The 14,148-nt window shown below is 52.2% G+C and overlaps 1 protein-coding gene across 8 annotated transcripts in view; it reads right to left on the bottom strand.

The window, feature by feature from the left end:
* Positions 1 to 14,148, bottom strand: part of SNX10 (sorting nexin 10) — a 66,238-nt gene that overhangs the window by 20,009 nt on the left and 32,081 nt on the right. For 5 of the 8 annotated variants that reach the window (XM_051852860.3, XM_070059684.2, XM_089315439.1 and 2 more), the window contains one exon: positions 6,781 to 6,827. The exons of 1 other annotated variant lie outside the window; for it this stretch is intronic. In XM_051852860.3, the coding sequence (XP_051708820.1) occupies positions 6,781 to 6,804 (24 nt within the window). In that variant the 5' untranslated portion in view covers positions 6,805 to 6,827. Of the gene's footprint in view, positions 1 to 6,780; positions 6,828 to 9,463; positions 9,584 to 14,148 lie in introns of all 8 variants that reach the window. 2 more of the 8 variants (XM_051852863.3, XM_070059683.2) reach the window with 1 other exon arrangement.

The raw sequence follows: 14,148 nt of genomic DNA, 5'->3' as shown, positions 1-14,148 counted from the left end.
TTCTATACATACACAGTATCCAAAACTTCGCAGGAGTTACCTCTTTTTCTCTCTTAACCCACTAAGGAAAGTACAATGAGGAAAAAAAATGCATCTCCGGTGCTAAACTCCACTGCAAAGACGCAAGCAGCAGATTTCAGAATGGGAAAACCTCTACAAGGACAAAGGACAGCTTCTTCAACAATGCAGTGCAGAAGGAGAGAAAGGGAGAATTAAAGACCTCAAGCAACTGCTGAGCCCAGCGCAGTGTGGGGCCCTTACTTGTGCTGCGATTAGAACCGTCACTATCTGAGAGGCTGCAGAAACGAGTGGAAAGATCAGTTTATGGTGGAGTCAGGAAGTTCCTGAAATCCGTGCCCACGAGGAGGGGTCTGGGTGGGCTGAGGACAGGTAGGCCATGGTCGGTCTGTGAGGCTGGGGAATGGCAACACGGGGACTCATTACATCCTTCTCTCTATTTTGTCTACGTTAAAATTCCATGACAAAACGTCAAAATCATGAAAACTAAAAGAAAGGGAGGTGGGGGGTTGAGGGGAGGTCATCCTAAGCCGACTGCTCTATGAAAAAGAACAAAGAAAGTCAGAAAAAAAGAAAGTCAGAAACATGGATTGGAAAATGTTAACCCTTTGTTCAACACTGATGGACACCATGAACATAACCATCTCCTAGTACTCCTTTACCCTAAAGAAGTAAAAACAGCCAGTGTGGCACAAAAGGCACGTTAAGCCGGCACCTACACCACCAGTGTCCCATATGTGCACCGGTTTGAGCCCTGGGTGCGCTGCTTCTGATCCAGCTCCCTGCTAATGCCCCTGGAAAGGCAGCAGAAGATGGCCCAAGTGCTTGGGTCCCTGCACCCACCCACGTGGGAGATCCAGATGGGGTTTCAGTCTCCTGGCTTTTGCCTGGCCCAGCCACAGCAGGTGCAGCCATTTGGGGAATGAACCAGCGGATGGCTCCCTCTCTCTCCGTAACTGCCTTTCAAATAAATAAACCAATCTTCTTTAAAGAAAGGAAGGAAGGAAGGAAGGAAGGAAGGAAGGAAGGAAGGAAGGAAGGAAGGAAGGAAGGAAGAAACTGCCTAAATATAAAATAAAAATATAAAAATTTTAACACAGATGGGTTTAAAGGGAGAGAAAGTGTCAAACACAGATGAGTATACCAGTTTCTTGTCCACCTGCCCAGCATTTTTGTATGTTTTCTATATATGCAACTTTTTTAAAAACAGCTATCTATTTGAGGGGCACAGACAGAGTCATACAGAGAAAAAAGCTCTCATCTACTTCACTCCCCAAATGCCCACAACCAGCCAGGGCTGGGCCAGGCTGAATCCAGGTCTCCCCCGTGGGTGTCAGAGCCCCAGCTGCTCCCTTCCAGGCTCTGCATTGGCAGGAAGCCGGAGTCAGGAGCCGAGCCAGTCACTCCAACATGGGAAACAGCCATCTTAAGTGGTGTCTTTAACCACTATGGTAATATATGCAATTCTTTAAACAAAACATAATCCATAATCCATAATCTCTTAGAAATCTTTGTATGTGAATATACATGATTCCGTGTCACTTGTCTTACAATAAACTCTGTCACTGACAAGTTGAAGATAGAGAGGAAAACTGTAAAGATGGAAGAGAGAGTTCCTCTAGCTCCCGCCCCGGCGGCCCATGTCATTAACATCCGACGTGTTCCTGCAGGAGGAACCTGCCAGTCGGGTGCCACATGGCCAGAGGGAGGGTCCTTAGAAGCGCAGAAAGGTCAGGCTGCCCATTCTGGACATCCGAATATAAAAAGAACAAAAACACCGGACTCCACAGAAGACGCCATCTGAAACGTGTTCCCTGGCACAGCCACTTGCCTTTCCATTTGGGTCCGGGGTTCTGTCTCATTAAACAGCAGAGTCGATTCAGTGGAGTCCATCTAATTACTCTTATTAAAATATGTAACCATAATATTTTAATTGTAAATTAAAGTTGCATGCATGAATGAATCTGAATTCATTTTAATTTTACAATGGCTCAATGCCAAGGCCTTTTTATGGGGAAGATCCATCAACACGGATACTGCTCTCCGGGGAATTCAAACCAATGTGCAAATGGAACATGTTTAACTAACAAGGGAGACGCTCGCTCTCTCTTCTCCTCTCTCTAGATTTATTACAGTAATAAAGCTGTTTTAACAAGAGAGACTGTATTTGATTTCAAAGCCACCAAATCCTAAAACAAACAAAAAAAATTTACCAAACCTGCAGGCTCGGCACGGCCAGTTAGGCAGAACCAAGATGTCACTCTCAGCCGTCTGAATTTTGAGCAAGGATGGTCACTAGGAGAAGTCAATGCCAACCTCAGGATTGATCAGCAGCCTCTGCTGTAGGCACACCCCGGGCATGGATTCCGGAGCAGTCGGGACACTGCACACACTTGACCCTCACGTACACCACAAGGTGGGACTGGAATCACTGTCCAGCCACGAGGTCACAGAAAGCGCACCCGAAAGCTGCTCTGTGGGCACTGGCCAGCGGCTGGTGCCGGGGCAGGTGAGGAGACGCGGGGCCTCTCACAGAAGCCCCGCCTTGCCCCCTCAGCCTCTAAGGAGGTGTAAGCCAGTCACGGCGGGCACGCGGGGCAGGAGAGGGTCACGGGCAGCAGGAAATAAATCCTCAAGTCCGGGGGGTGATGGTGCACAGAGCTCGTGGGTGTCTGGGGGAGCCAAGGGAAGAGCAGTGCACCGGGCGGGAGGCGGGTCTGCAGAGAGGGGCGGGTTGGGACCCTGCAGGACCCTAGAAACCACAGGCAGGGGCTCTGACCTTGCTCTGAGGGCAGTGGATTAGAAGCCAGATGACCACCCGGGCTCCATGAACAAGGACCGAGTGGGGGACTAGCATGAATGCCTGCGGCCCCCCGGGAACCCTGTGGGCATGTCTGCTTCTCGCTGGCACAGGCTATCGTGCCAGCGTTGAACACTGCGTAGCTTTCTACTGCAGCAGGGCATTTCCCCCACCGCCCCTTTTCCATGGAACGCTATCCAGGATAAAACCCCTTCCTGTGACGGTAGTATTCTAGAATTACTTAAGAGAAAGGACTTTCTCAAGGTCACTGACATGCTATATGCAGTTGCTTACAATTTGTGTCTAGTTTACTGAAATGAGTTTATAATAAAAATCAAATGATTAAACCAACCAACCAGCACCAAAAAAAGAAAAAGAGGTTCCTCTTTATAATGAGAGAAATGCCTGCACTGAGTAGTCACATGAGCCAATGGACAGCGTGGCTGGGGTGCCCCCTGCTCCTAGAAAGCACCCCTCGACCCCCAGGACGTCCTACCACTGTTTGCCTGGGCTTGTGATGGGAACACTGGGCCACATTGTATCAATTCTGACTTCCACAGGAAAACAGAGCCTAGAGGTACATCCACCTGTGCACAGACAATACTAAGAAAACACTGTGTCTGCAGGTACACATTGGGCCCAGCTGTCAGGAACTGGGTTAAGACTCGCATGCACCACAGAGCAGAGCACCTGTGTGCGTATGAAACCTGGCTCTGCCTCCTGACCCCAGCACACCTTGGGAGGCAGCAGTGACGGCTCAAGCAACCATGTTCCGGCCACTCGCATAGGAGACCTGGGTTGAGTTCTGCTTCTCAAATAAACAACAATTAAAAACTTTTGAAAAAAATTTAAAAGTTGTTCCTGTACTTAACATGCACAGATTTTTTTCCTGCATCATTATTCCCTGCACAACAGAGTGCAACTACTTACACAGCAGTTACCAAGTATTACACAGCAGTATCCAAGTGACCTAGGGATGAATGCAGTACACAGGAGGATGCCCACCGGGTATGGGCAAGCACTGCACAGTCTTATCCATAGTGGGTCCTGACACGGAACCCTCTGAGACACTGACGGTGCACTGCATTAGCTCAGTCTACAGGGAAGGCAGGATGCGACAGAATCCGAAATGTCTGGACACTAGAGGCGTGAGGGAGTGTCCTGGTCAGCAGCCCCCTGCACCACTGTCACACAGTGAGGCTGGGCGGGCGACGCATCCATGGCAGCGTGGGAGAGGGTGAGCGGAAGCTCCGCGCGTGGTGGCCCCCCGCCTGCTCCTGCCTCTGTCTCTTCCTTCGGCTGCTGCTGTTTTGTATTCTTTCCCTGTGGTCAACTGGACCTGTGTCTGCAACAGCTCCCAGGGAATTCTGCGAGTTTCCTTGTGAATCACCAGACTTGAGGGTGGTTTCCAGGAGCCCCAAAAACTTGCTCTGAGTGTGGGAAGGGAGGGTGGGGGCTGTGGGGGCTGTGCCCCTCACCTTGCAGCATGGCTGACATCGCAGAGCAGGTGAAGAGGGGGCAAGCAGCTCAGTCCCAGCTCTGCTTAACACAGGATGGGGACAAAGGATGCCTGGACTTGAGACTGTGCAGGTCACCAACGGGGACAAAGTACCTTCTGTGGGGCTGGGATCTCGACCTTTCTCTGAGTATGGGTTATGTAGGTGGACACACAAGAAACAACCTCATGAGCTGCACACAAAACATGAGGGCATTTTAAGCATCTTGCTGTGCATATGTTTATGTGACAGCAAATCACATTAATGACATCTTAAGTCTCGCTCCTCCATTTTGCCTCCTTTCTCAGAAGCACACTAACCACCTGTCAGCCTAACTGGCACTACTCTACAGCCATAAATGTTTTAAATTTATTTTTATTTATTTGAAAGGCATAGAGACAGACGAAGATCTTCCATCGGCTAGTTTACTCCCTAAATGCCTGGGCCAGCACCTGGGAAAGCAGCGGAGGATGGTCCAAGTCCTTGGGCTCCTGCCCCCATGTGGGAGACCTGGAAGAAGCTCCTGGCTCCTGACTTCGGATGAGCCCAGATCTGGTCATTGTGGCCATTTGGGGAGTGAACCAGCAGATGGAAGATCTCTCTCTCTCTCTTTCCTTCCCTCCCCCAATCCCTCTCTCTCTCTAACTCTGCCTGTCAAATAAATAAACGAGTCTTTTTTTATTTATTTATTTATTTATTTTTATTTTTTTGACAGGCAGAGTGGACAGTGAGAGAGAGAGACAGAGAGAAAGGTCTTCCTTTTGCCGTTGGTTCACCCTCCAATGGCCGCCGCGGCCGGCACGCTGCGGCCGGCGCACCGCGCTGATCCGATGGCAGGAGCCAGGAGCCAGGTGCTTTTTCCTGGTCTCCCATGGGGTGCAGGGCCCAAGCACCTGGGCCATCCTCCACTGCACTCCCTGGCCACAGCAGAGGGCTGGCCTGGAAGAGGGGCAACCAGGACAGAATCCAGCGCCCCGACCGGGACTAGAACCCGGTGTGCCGGCGCCGCTAGGCGGAGGATTAGCCTAGTGAGCCGCGGCGCCGGCCTACGAGTCTTAAAACAAGAAAAAAAGAAATGCTGTGGCACCAGCTCCTAGCCAGCTCTGCATTAACTTGTAAATACCTAACATTTTGCCTCTTCTTATGCCCAGGCACATTAACAGGGAGCTGGATTGGAAGAGGAGCAGCCAGGTCTCGAACCAGTGCCTTTATGGGATGCCGCCACCACAGGTGGAGGCTTAGCCCTCTACACCACAGCACCAGCCCCACAGCATTTCCTTAGGAGCTGGTCCCTTAGCTGGTCTGTGTGGAAAAAGCCTTGCTACAATGCAACCAGGTCACCTGTCCATCCCGTTGAGAAGCGCACGTGCAAGTTGCTATAATAACCCCTTTTGTTCTTATGTGGAGCTCTTGCTTCATTTCTCGGTCTCGGAATTCCTTCTCAGTTCAGGGCGTATTACACGCTACGCTGGCATCCAGACAATAGGATAACGTATTACACGCCATGCTGGCATCCAGACAATGGGGTAACCCTATTTTAGAAAGCTTTATCTGCACATACAGAGAGAAAGGTGCAGGGATAGAGACAGAGGTAGGGAGGGAGGGAGGGAGGGGGAGAGGGAGAGAGAGAGAGGGAGAGAAAGATTCTTGGAAAATGGGAGAACCCAACCTGGGAATGAAGGTGGGAACGGATGGGCTGGGCTACTGAGCAGAACCTGAGCCCAAAGGCAGGGCTGAAAGGAAGGATGTGAGGTGTAGCAAAGGGGTTTCTGGAAAGCCTCTGAAATGGATTTAGCGATCACGTGACTCATGTCTGTGCACACATGCTCGTGTGCACCTGTGTGTACATGTGTCTCCTGTATGTGCACACATGCTCCTGTGCACCTGTGTGAACATACGTGCACATGGCCTGGCCTAGATAGTCCCATGGGCTGCCATTCTGTTTCTCAAGCTCACCAAGTGATGACGTGTGTTGTACCACGGTGGGCTGGGTGGGCCAATGGGACTCGTGGTAACAGGTTGGTAAAGTGGGTGTCCTAACGCTCCTTCCAGCCAGACAGAAGCTCGGGAAGCTGGAGCTGCAGGCCTGGAGGCCAGGCCTTGCCTGGATTTCTGTGACACCGAGTCCAGAGGTCCAAGAGGCAGCAACAGGAAAGAATGGAACCCACGGCTGACAGCTCCTGTGGGACACCACCCAAAGGCGGCAGCATCAGGGGTGAAACGATGAAGCAGAAATCCAAGAAAGCAGGCAGGGGTGGGAGCCAGAGCCAGGGAGGACCATGAGCAGCTCGGTCCCTGATACCAAGAGATGAAGGCCACTGCCACACCAGCAGGTGCGCTTGGCTGTGAGAGCGCTGGTATTAACCCTGCTATAGGTGGCCGTGCACTTATGGGTAAGGAATGCAGAACTAACCTGCGGTGACTCAAACACATGGGCTATTGATTCTCGAGTCTGTGATGACATACCTCTTTCTGCTGTTCTGGAAACATCTTCAGCTGAGAACACAATCAACCTGGAAAAAAAGAAAAAGGGTATCATCTCCGTGTGATCTGGGGTCTTCACCCTGGACTGAATGTGCATGGCCTCCCAGCCATGTGTCCCTTCAGAGGGTCTGCCCACTCTCCGTCCTGCTCCTCCCTCACTCCTGGCCACTGCCGACTGGACCACAGTGAACGTCAGCCCACACCGGGCACCTGGACCACGGCAAGTCCAGGGCAGTGGGACGATAAAGAGGCCCTCAAACTGGTAGCTTTGGGATCTGCATGGAAGGAAGGCCTATACTTCCAGGAATGGAGAAGTCTCTACCTGTACTTGCGGGGAAGAAAAGTCCTTGTCAAGGTCCCTGCGGGTGCCTAAAGGTCAACCAATGAGGATCAGACCCGCCTGAACCTTTAACCCCCATGCCCTGAATCTATAAAAGGAGCTCTCCCAATCTCTGACGCGCGACTTCCCTGACCCCGGCTCTGTTGCTCTGTTGGGACCGGTGAGCCTCTCCCGGGAGCGGACCCCCAATAAAAGCCTGTGAATTAATTGATTCGTCTGCCTGGGAAGATCTGTTACGCGCCGGACACCTTGCACAAACGACAAGGCCGGGACGGGGTGGGGGGGGTCAGGCTGCAGTCGGGCGTCCCGGGGAATCAGAGGAGGCTGGAGATGTTGGGGAGCAGACGGGGACATTGCTTGGTGGGGATGAGACAGAGAAGAGGGGGGAAAATGCCCAGAGAGATCCAGCCCTGGGCAAAGCAACTCAGCCCCTTGAGGACCTGGTCACTCCTGGGACATTTAAACTACAGGAGAAGTCAGAGGAGATGGCACAGGTATGGCCCAGAGTGGTGAAAGCCAGGCCCTCCAGGGAAGGGCCTGTATGTCTCCCAGGGCTGTCTGCGTTCCTACAGCTCTGTCATCACATGAGCTGGCTGGAGTGAACACCTGCACCCTGCCCGTGTCTGCCCACCTGCACTGGAAGGCGGCTGGCTCACCTTGTACCTTGTACCTCTACATAGATTATGTAAGCATGAACTCATTTTCTAGATCCTGGTTATCGTCCACAAAGGCTTCCGGGCTCGCTACTGTCCCTGGAGGGGAGCTAGAACACAAGCGCCAGCCTACAGTCCTGGCCAACCCCAGCAGGCAGATGACAGGACATGCGCGGGAAGCCGGGTGGGAGTGGGGGTCAGTAAAAGCAGCAGGTGCACGGGTTTCCCGGGGGCAGTCAGGAGCATCCAGGAGAATGGGGGGAATCTCAATGTTTAAGGGGAAAAAAGGGGATTTAAGGCAGCAAAAGTGACAATGACGCACACAGAGGATGACGCTGCACGTGCCATACAGCCAAGGGACGGAGACCAGCCCAGAGCAGCTGAGGGGCAGGCTTCCTGGAGGTCTAGGGGACTGCACCGTGGCAGCCAAGAACACTCGTCCCCGTCCCAACCCTCGGAACCCGTGAATGTGATGTTATTTGGAAAAATGGCCTTTGGCGATCTAGTCAAGTGTCTTAAGGTCCCATCACAGATTACCGGGGTGGATCCTCAAGGTCAGGTGTCCTTGGACAAGAGGGAGGAGGAGACAGACACACGCGCAGAGAAGGCCATGAAGATGGAGGCTGACGAGGAGATGGAGCCGCAAGCAAAGAGACCCGTGGAGCCGCCGGAAGCTGGAAGAGGCCAGGAGGCTTCTCCCCTGGACCCTCCAGAGACCACGGCTCCGCTGACCCCGATGATGGACACGCGGCCTCCAGAACTGCGAGGGCATGGGTTTCTGTCGTCTCGAGTACCAAGGGCCTGATAACCAGGTACGGCAGCCGCAGCAAACTAACCCGGGGGGTGTCTGTGGGGATCGGGCTGGAAAGTTGTCTGAGGTCATGATGGCAGCGGGGGTGGGGGACACACACTCATTCATTCACCTATGCATTAATGCAACAAATATTGATGGAGCTCCTACTGATGTGGGAACGGGTGTTTGAATTTTTACTTCAAGTCCTTGCCTGGCACAAAGACAAACATTTGAAGTGCAGACATGTGTGTAAGGTGCAAAATAGTTACAAGATGTATTCAAAAAGTGAGAAAGTGGACACACATGAGCATGGGCTGCCCCACATGGAAAAGTACCCATCAGGAGCAGGCAGTGGGCCAAGGGAGGAGGGTGGGGGAAGAGAGAGAGGGCACCTATGCGGCACAGAGACAGGGCTCCTCCCACGATGCCAGCCCCCTTTATGAGACAGGGATGGTGCCTCTACAGGTGTGAAGCCACATGGGAATTTTATGATGCCGTCACAAGTTTCCAGGTATAGCCTAATATCCGTATTTTCACGGCATCCCTGCACAGGTCCTGGATGACGCAGGTGCATCCTGGGAAAGGGGGCATTTTAACTGACAGGAGGATGGAATTATATGGGGGCAGGGAGGAAGGGCGGCTCACAAGTACTTCCAGCTCAAGCTGACCTACCTAGCTGCGTATTTATCCCACATCACGACTATGTGCCCCATGCTGAGCTAGAAGCAAGGCACACAGCGGCCTTGACTTCAATCCGCGGCTTTGATTTGGAGATGACTTCGTGATTGCAAGGTGGAGATGGTGTGCAAGCCAAGGACTGGGTGCCCTGTGACAAGGAGGCCACACACAACAGGAAAGGACCCTGAAGCCACCGTGTACCTGACTCAGGATTCCACCACAGGAAGGAGCCAGCAGTCAGAGAGCAGCACGCAGGGAGGCGGGGCAGGGAGCTGACGAGTGGCTCCGGACTGTCAGTTTGGGAAGATGACCTGTTTGGGACTGAGTGCAAAACAGCATGAAGACACAGCTACTGAGCTGAGCACTAAGATAATGTTAAGGCGGCAAGCAAGCTGAATGGAGAGCGAGAGTTAGCCAGGAAAGCGAGGGGAGAAAGGCAGACAGGCCGGCGGGAGCCAAGGGGCGGGGCTCACAGGAGTTCCAGCTCCCGGGGATTCCTGCACTGGTGAACGTCAGACAGCGGCTTCTGGCGTGCCAGGATCTGGCCCTGCTCCCTGCACAAGCACCACACTCCACACCGCCGATTCTCTGCCCCCGGGGACCCTCTGCCAGCACCTTCACCCTTTCCAGATACCCTGGGAACCCCCAGCAATGTCCCAGGCTTCTGCACAGAAATCGCTCCCTTCTCCTGCCCGGGCGTTGTCTGCCTCCTGAGAGTGCATGTTCTGTCTCCTGCATTTGATTAAACTTCACACCCATGTTGTGAGCCAGATTCGGGCCCGTTCACTCTCCAGGTAGGAGAACAGAAGGCCAGAGAGATGAACCCGACTGGGCTCCAGGAAACCCTTCTGTATGACAACTGGTGGCTTGGTCTGCAGACCCCTGCCACCTGCCATAGAGCAATTGGTCCTGTGCCTTCAGGGGCAGGCGTCCAGCCTGGTGGCTATGATGCCACGTCCCACACCACAGAACCTGGGTTCCATTCCCAGCTCCAACTCCTGACTCCAGTTCCCTGCTGATGCAAACCCTGGGAGGCAGTAGTCATGGCTCAGGTAACTGGGTTCATGCCACCTGCGTGGGAAACCTAGATGGAGTTCCCAGCTCCCAGCTTTGCCTGGCCCTGCCTCGGCCATTTGGGGCATTTGGGGAATGAACCAGCAGATAGGAGTTCCCTACCCCTCTCTCTGTCTCTCAAAAAAAAATTTTTTTTAAAGTATTGTGCCTTCTGTCCTATACCTTAATAAAGCCCTTTCTGCAATCAACAAGAAAAAAACATGTGCAGGGCAGAGCTTGGTCTACACGCCCACAGGCAGCCTCCGCTCTGACCCAATGCTTGCTAATCGGGTGTGAGCAGAGTAGGGGAGACTTTTGAGATGGTGAATGGCAATGAACAAATAGGGCCTATTCCTTTCTATAAAGTGAAAAGGCTGGGGGGAGCCCCAGGGTTCAGTGAGCACAGTTTGGGGCTAAGGCTGCCCAGCGTGGATTGCTGGGGCACAGCCCTCACCGACATGTTCCTGCCTTTCTCTGTGAGCGAGCCCTCGCTCTCGCAGCGCAGAGCGGCTGCCAGGAGACAGGGCCAGCAACAAGCAGATCCTCCCCGTGGGTTCTGCACCTGTCTGCCCGTCTGCTTCCCACCCTGAGAGCAGCAGGGGGCCCTCATCTCACGTCGAGCAGATGCTGGCCCCATGCTCCAGAACTTGGCCACCTCCACGCGCAGGAGCCAGGACAATCCATCCTCTTTAGAATTCTCCAGCTTCGGGTATTGTCGTGGCAACAGAAAATGGACACGAGACTCGCCACTCCAAGTTAAACACTGAATAACCCAAAACACTTGCTGACCCTCAAGCTAGATTTGAACTTGTATCAAAGTCACAGACAGCCTAACAGATAAGAAAGAGGTTTTCCTGCAGATTTAGTCACTGTCCCACAGTCATCCCAAGTTCGCAGACCAAACAGACAAGGTGCTCTGCGTTTCCAACACAGAAGCCACGAGAAACCGCTGGTGCACCTAGAGGAAGCTGTGAGTCGCTCCGTGGCTGACCGCTGCAGGGACAGCCCTCCTGAGACTGTGGGAGAGGGGCGTGGCCTCTAAGGAAAGAACCTTTGCAGGAGTCAGATCTCAACAGGAGGCGCTGGATCCAGAGGACTGACTCCCGAGGGCAGCCGCGGCACCACAGACCTGACTGGCACTGCCTCGCTATAGAATATCCTGAAGACATCAGAGGAAGAAGGCAGTGGCTTCTTTATGTTTTCAAAAGAGCATAGAACGAACGAGATTCGGGGAGCTGCTGTGATGTTTTGCGGGGAGAAATAACACCAGCATATGGAATAGCAAGGCCCACAGAGGACCAGAATCACCCGTAGGAGGCCTTCCACTTTCTGATTCCAAAATTTACTACACCACAACAGGGCTCAAGACAGAGGCCAGCGTTGTGGCGCAGCAGGTAAAGCTGCTGCTTGCAGTGCCGGCATCCCGTATGGGCACCAGTTCGAGTCCCAGCTGCTCCACTTCTGACCCAGCTCTCTGCTATGGTCTGGGAAAGCAGTAGAAGATGTTCCAGACACTTGGGCCTCTGAACCCATTTGGAAGACCCAGAAGAAGCTCCTGGCTCCTGGCTTTGGATTGGTGCCGCTCTGGCTGTTGTGGTCATTTGGGAAGTGAACCAGCGGATAGAAGACCTCTCTTTCTCTCTCTGCCTCTCCTCTGTGTCTTTCAAATAAATCTTTAAAAAAAAAAAAAGGAAGAAGAAGAAGAAGAAAAGGTATGACACTGGGCAAGGATAAACACATGGATCAATGGAACAGAATTGAAAATCTAGAAATAAACCCAAACCTTTACAGTTAACTGAATCAAGACAAGGGTGCTAGAAGCACTCAAGGGAAAAGTCAGTTTCTTCAGTACCTGGTGCTAGCACAAGCCACGTGCCAAAGTCTGAAGCTGGACTGCTACCTTCTACCATATATAAAAAATTAACTCAAAACAAATCAAACACTTAAATATAAAAGCAAGAACTACAAAAGTCTTAAAGAAAACACAGCAGTAACTCTCCATGGTCTTGGATTTAGCAAAGGATTCTTAGCAACAGCATCCCAATTGTAAGCAACAAAAATATAGATAAGTAAGATTTCATGAAAACAAAACCCTTTGGTGTCTCAAAGGACACCATCAAGAAAGCTAAGCAGACAACCTACAGAATGAGAGGATATTTGCAAATCATAAACTTTGTAAGGCTTGCTTCTAAAATATATAAATTCTACAACTCAGTAATAAAGACAACCGGCTTCAAAAATAGACAAAGGATCCTGAATAGACATTTCTCCCAGAAAGATGGAGAACGCCAATAAGCACACGAACAGATGCTTGACACCGGGCGTCATGGGAGAAAGGATGATCAGAATCACAGAGACAGTGCCCCCACCCCCCACCACTGGGCTGGCTACAATCAAGGCTTGGCAAGGACATGGAGACTGGACGCCTGGCTCACTGCTGGTGGGCACATGGAACGGTATAGCCGCTGTGCTCAGCAGTCTGGCAGTTTCTCCAACTGAACAGTCACCATTCCACTCTGCCACTGCACCCCAGGTTCATATCCAAGAGACAAGGAGTGCCGGCACCCCATACGGGCCCTGGGTTCTAGTCCCGGTTGCTCCGCTTCCACTCCAGCTCTCTGCTGTGGCCCGGGAGGGCAGCAGAGGGTGGCCCAAGTGCTTGGGCCCTGCACCCACATGGGAGACCAGGAGGAAGCACCTGGCTCCTGCTTTGGATCGGCGCAGCGCCAGCTGTAGCGGCCATTTGGGGAGTGAACCAACGGAAGGAAGACCTTTCTCTGTCTCTCTCTCACACTGTCTATAACTCTACCTGTCAAATAAAAAAAAAGAGAGAGAGAGAAAGAGAGACAAGGGAATGCGATTCCCCACACAACTTCGTGGGATTCCTCATGGCCAAACCAAACCAAACAGCCATCAACAGACAGGTAACTCACGTGGCAGAGCTACACAGTAGAATATTTTGCGGTAACAAAATAGGAATGGCATTCTGATGATACACACTACAACCTGAATGGAACCTGACAACACAGCCCGAGGTGAAAGAAGGCAGAAGTACAAGTACATCGCAGCCCCACTCCCACCGGGTCCAAGACAGCACTGTGCCCACCGATGCTGGTGGCCTGGGGCTGGGTTGAAGGGAACTGGGGAGGAGGAGTGATCTGGTCACTAAAGGATGCAGAGTCTGAGATGAAAATGTTCTAGGGCCGGTGCTATGTGCAGTGGGTTAAAGCCCCAGCCTGCAGCGCCAGCATCCCATGTTGGCACTGGTTCAAGTCCCGGCTGCTTCACTTCTGATCCAGCTTTCTGCTATGGCCTGGGAAAGCAATAGAAAATGACCCTAGTGCTTGAGCCCCTGCACCCACATGGGAGACCTGGAAGAAGCTCCTGGCTCCTGGCTTTGGATCGGTGCAGCTCCAGCTATTGCGGCCATCTGGGGAGTGAACCCACGGATGGAGGACCTCTCTGTCTTTACCTCTCTCTGTAACTCTTTCAAACAAATAAAATAAATCTTGAAAGAAAGAAAGAAAGAAAGAAAGAAAGAAAGAAAGAAAGAAAGAAAGAAAGAAGGAAGGAAGGAAGGAAGGAAGGAAGGAAGGAAGGAAGGAAGGAAGGAAGGAAGGAAGGAAGGAAGGAAAGAAAGAAAAAGAAAATGTTCCAGCACTGACTGTGGCGGGGTGAATCTGTGAACTAAAACCCACTGAATCGCACGGTGAAGCTGTCGCTGGGTCAAGTGCGCAGGGTGTGAATGGACCTCAATAAAGCTATAAAAACGGGTGGGGGCACGACCTGAAACCTAGAGCCCGACCCACCTCCCTCCTGGCACTGGGTCAGTG

The sequence above is a fragment of the Oryctolagus cuniculus genome, chromosome 16, assembly GCF_051225735.1.
Source record: "Oryctolagus cuniculus isolate XC-2025 breed Fujian yellow rabbit chromosome 16, ASM5122573v1, whole genome shotgun sequence".
Taxonomy (NCBI): Eukaryota; Metazoa; Chordata; class Mammalia; order Lagomorpha; family Leporidae; genus Oryctolagus; species Oryctolagus cuniculus.
Note: the sequence above shows the minus strand (reverse complement) of the source record. Positions and strands in the feature narration are given on the sequence as shown.